This window comes from Primulina huaijiensis, chromosome 7 (genome assembly GCF_012295235.1).
Source record: "Primulina huaijiensis isolate GDHJ02 chromosome 7, ASM1229523v2, whole genome shotgun sequence".
Taxonomy (NCBI): Eukaryota; Viridiplantae; Streptophyta; class Magnoliopsida; order Lamiales; family Gesneriaceae; genus Primulina; species Primulina huaijiensis.
In genome coordinates this window covers 4,535,868-4,540,972 of record NC_133312.1, presented here as the reverse complement: position 1 = coordinate 4,540,972, position 5,105 = coordinate 4,535,868, and the positions used below count along the sequence as shown (strand labels likewise).

The 5,105-nt window shown below is 34.6% G+C and overlaps 1 protein-coding gene across 2 annotated transcripts; it reads right to left on the bottom strand.

Annotated features, from left to right (window-relative positions):
* Positions 1-3,343, bottom strand: LOC140980223 (homeobox protein BEL1 homolog). 2 transcript variants are annotated; one of them, XM_073445943.1, is made up of 4 exons: positions 1,994-3,343; positions 1,381-1,787; positions 820-880; positions 1-641 (listed from the first exon to the last, which is right to left on the bottom strand). In XM_073445943.1, the coding sequence occupies exons 1-4, from the start codon at positions 2,744-2,746 to the stop codon at positions 66-68; spliced, it is 1,797 nt and encodes a 598-aa protein (XP_073302044.1). In that variant the 5' UTR covers positions 2,747-3,343; the 3' UTR covers positions 1-65. The 2 variants fall into 2 exon arrangements, with proteins under 2 accessions (XP_073302044.1, XP_073302045.1); XM_073445944.1 differs by having other exon boundaries at positions 1,381-1,763; positions 1,994-3,335.
* Between the last annotated feature and the right edge of the window lie 1,762 nt (positions 3,344-5,105).

Here is a 5,105-nt window from a genome sequence, read left to right as displayed (position 1 = left end):
AAATACAGCGACAAAACATAAATATTTTTCGAGTTTTTTCCCCGTAAAAAAGGAAAAAAAAGAAGCTATCCTGCCAAATCATGAAGCAAATGTTCTCCCGTCACATTCCTGTAGGGTAAATTCTGGTTTTGACCCTCTAAGATTGAATACTGAACTGTTTGACAATCTTCCATATCATATCTAGGGTCAAAAAATGAGCTTTGTAAGCCATGCTGGTATAATCCCAATGTCAAAGACACCCCACCACCACCACCGCAGCCGCCATACGAGACCGGTGGGAACCCACCTCCGGCCGCAGCTGAGTGATGAGGGTATGATGGGAAGTCCAATTCTATGGCACCGAACGAGTCCCCAACTCCACCAAAACAAAGATTCTTCACTTCAGTTTCAAGGGTTTTCTTGCTTTTTTCACCATTTTTCTCAGGATCCTTTAGTATGGAAGATAGAGATTCCGAGTGAATTCTAACCAACTGATCATGTGTTGGCTTCTGATCTTCATTCCTTGAAAGTTTTTTATTCAGAAACTCCTCATTTTCAGCGCCATGCACGCCATCGTGATGCTCTTTAAATTCTTCCAAGTACATTTCCTCCACCATAGGTTTCCATAGCCTTACTCTAGCATTGATGAACCAATTGGAGACCTGAAGAAGAAAGAAAAAAATAACTTATCGTACATGACAAGAAAATAATTTCATGAGTAACATATTTTATTTAATGTAGGGGATTTGTTGAAGAAGAGATACATATGCATATGCTTCCTTGATTACATAAATAAATTATCAATCTTGAATTAAATAATATATGCCAAAAGGGACTCGCCTGGCTTTTAGAGAGACCTGTTTGGCGTGCTAAAGTTACTTTATCTGTATCATTTGGATACCTGTAAATATCAAGAAAGCTAATCAGTACTAAAAAATTGGACTAATTAATTTTTCTTATAAAGTTTTTTTTATAAATCTTTGTTGAGGATAGTGGGAAAGAGATGGGGTCCTGTAGAGGTTGTAACGAGTAAAATCGGTTGTAACGAGTAAAATCCACACAAAAAATAACACAGGAAACCAAGAAAATTCAACAAAGACAAATAAGAATAAAATAAATAAACTTAAGACATATCTATATACACGAACACAAGAAACAACGGAATATTATACGATTTCAACAGAAACTAACAAAAAAACCGGCTAGCGTCTGCAAAATAATGATTGACAACAAGCAAGAATCTGAGAGTACTATTAGAACAGCAAGCAGGAAGTTTCATTTTTTTATTCCTTTTGCTGGATCAAGATTTTAATGAACATATACGTATGTTAGGAAAACTTATACTTGAAAATTATCATTTCATCACGGGTATATAATTATGAACAATAGAGAGCAACTTACGGATGGAGAAAGTGTTGGAAAAGCCACGCACGAAGAACAGAAACCGAATTCTCGGGCAGGCCTCGTTGTGGCCTCCACGGATGGTTTTCCATCATGCTCGTTTGCTGGAATGCTCTCTGTTGCCTCAAAGCTTGATCAAGAAGTCTTAATCTTGGTGTTTCCCCTTTACTTGTGCCTGTTGCTGCAGAATTTTTGTCTCCCATGGCCTTCTCTATTGCCTTCATTTGACTCACAATTCCATATTTTAGGCATCTAAAGTATTTTGACATAGCTCTTGACGCTAAGGCTGAATAAACACTCGCAGCTCCATTCCCAGCCACTGCTTCAAATGATGATACCACAGCCTTCATTTGATCATAGTAATACTTGTACCTTCTATCCACCTGTAACCCCACCACCCAAAAACTCTGAAATTTAATGTAATCTCGATATTCACCATATTTTCACCATGTGGGCATGCATTAATGGAATAGAGTCCCGGACGATTCAGATTTTAAAGCCTCCCACATTAATTTGTATCAGTGAAAAAAAGGTTCATTCATCCCAAGAAGTAAAGAAGTGAAAAGTACTGAAAAATGATTATCTTTAAAGGAAGAAATTAAAATATTTATACCTCTTGAAGCATTTGAAGCAACTTGGTCGTTCGTTTCTGCAATTCCAAGTGGTCAAGAGCATGAAGTGATTGCGTTGACATGACATTTTGCCGCTCACTGGTTTTCTGAATCTTTTGCTTGGAGTTCTCAGCTTTATTTGTTCCGAGATTACAGAGCTCGTTCAGAAGCTCTTGTGTAGGCCCCAGAAACTTTGAATTTCCAAACTGAAAGTTGTCTGGCATCATACAGTGTTTTTGTCGATGTATATTAACTGACCTAGAACTTGATGGATCAAATCTTAAATCAGCTTCTTGTCTGATTCCGAAAGAATATTGCAGGCCCATACTACTCGAAGGATTTGATGAATTGAGAGAGAGTGAAAGACCTTTGTCTGGCCTTTCATTACCTTCACATGGGAAAACACATCTCAAAGATGAAAAATCCACAAAAGATTTCTCTGGTGAAACCATTGAAGAATCAGTAATCCCAGTTAAACCATGCTTAGAGGATTCACTAGAACTATCGGACCCGTTAATTCCTTTCAAAAAAGAAGAAGGTGAACCCACATGGTTTCCAAACTTGTTCGAGAACCCATTCCAGAAAACTAGGCTGTTTTCTTGGTTCAGATTCTTCGAAGGAAACCCTATTAATCCCATGCCTGAAGAACTCAAATTGTAGATCTCTGGATTGAGCTCAAAACCTTGCAACTGATTCACTAAATGAGCCTGCAGATTTTGATTCCCAATTGAATCAGCCATACAGAACTTATACATACTACCTTACTCACCGACCTTTCGCAAAAATCTTAACTCAAACCCTGAAAATACTAGAAAACCACCATTCTCAAGCTGAAAAACCGATCAAGATCCAAACCCATCAACCAAAGAATAACCAGATTCAAAACAAATATCAACCTATCTACTGACAAGAAACCATACACACTTATTTTCTGTGTGACTTTTTTGTTGAATCTTTTCTTTCCCTAATGTGACATATACGCACCCTTGTACGTGCACTTTGTTGGGATGCTTGGGGTAAGTACCATAAATGAGATGGGTGCTACAGTAATAGTAATACGTACGCTTTAATATATAGATAATGGTGGCAATACAAATGGGACCTTACTTTTGTTACTTACTCTGATTTACCCAACAAGAAATATCATGCCATGGAAGCAAACAGAGGAAAAGGAGATGCACAAATCTTTGATCCCAAATACAAGGGAATAAATAGGGCCTGATCATTGATTATGTCCTCAAAACTTATATTAATATATCCTTTGTTTTTTACAAGCATTATATTAATTAATATATTCACCCACCCACACACACACACACACACACACACATTTGTTTGTATATACGTGTTCAGACAGACAAAAGCAATAAACTTTCGTTGTTCATGCATATATATAAAGTTTCCATGATTATAAGAAGTCCATAAATAGAGTGGTGCATATGTAGGCGATGATTGCATACAATGTTGTTCGATCACACCTACGAATCCCAAGAACTTGAGTAAACAGCAGATATATGTAGTATGTACGTAGCAGTCTTTTTCAGACACGGGTTGTTGCTTTTGACCTGTGCTTTGTGATCAAATTTCAATGCAACAGTAAATATCATCGCTTATACTAAATGAGGCAATATTATATATGATCCCTATTTTTGTTAATTCACAAATAAATTGTAATACAGCATACATATGTTTGAACTGTAAATTACTAATTTTGAGCGCTTGGCTTGGTGTGGCCTTTTTCTCATATTTTTATTTATAAACCACCACTCTAGGAGACCATTGATAAGATTATTAATCTTATAATTTCTTATCTTGGTTGATATGCATTTATTTTCTAAAATATTTATGATTTCAGTATTAAAGATAATATATTAAAATCTGATATTTAAACTACATATATTAATTTAATTATTTAGATGCCAGTATATATTGTGTTGTGGAATAGTAGTCCCTGTGAGCCCATGAGATGAAGTGGTCCATGTGTTTCCAACTAATTCGAATTAAAACATCCAATTAAGGCCCTTCACCAGTCTTCTTTTTTTATCCTTTTCCTCCATCCTGCCTAATTGGGACCAGATATATGTTTTTCATTTTCTTTTTCATTTTTCTAATATTATATTTTTTCATTATCATAAAATAAAAAATTTGAGTAACAAATTGAATGAAATCGATAACATATCAAAAAAATTGAATCTCAAAATTTCATTAATGTAAAACTAAAGCAATACATGGTTTAGTTCTTAAAATAAAATTAATGCTATGAAATCAATCACATAAATAACATTTCAAGCTGTTTTTTACATACATGATACACATAGTGAACTAGATTGTCGAGTTTATGTGACACCCGGAGCAAATTGTATAGGTCGGTATGTGGTCCGCAATTCAAAGGATGTAATATGGTCTATAATATAAGTGGTTAATATCTGAAAGATAGAAACCCCAACAATGATTGGGCGACATGAGCATGAATGAATCGATCTCATACCCAAATGAGATACATAAAAGATTTGAGATGTATTACTCATATCAACAAGGTGCATCTTTTTTCTTTTTTTTTTGTTTTTTTTCTGAAACTCATAACTTAAAAACTCAAAAGTTAAGAGTGTTTGACTTATAACGATTCTGAAACCCCTGAGAAGTTTGTTAGTGTACATGTGAGTGTGGACATAAACATTTTAAAAATATCAATATTGATATATTGTGGATAGCAGTAAAATTTGGGACGTCACAGTTTAAATCCAAAAAAACTTTTTTTCATGGTTCAAATTGCAAAGTGATTATATATAATTATCCACTCCAATAAAAAAAAAATTTACTGTATATTTTTCCATTGAAAAGTTATTATTCCCATATATATTTTATTTGGTTGATTAAATGTCAATGTTGTCATTATGATCTTTGTCTCTAATCATATGACTAATAAATTTGGAAAATGAAACAGGACAAAGTGTGCGCCAATGGCATGAAAAATGTGTCGATATCGTGACCACCAATCGACAAGGAGGCTATTATAATATCTATATTTGTATCTTTTTTATTCTTATAAATGATAATGAAATAGTGGTGGATAAAATCACATTCGGTCTCTCGAGATTTCATCGAATTTTTCCC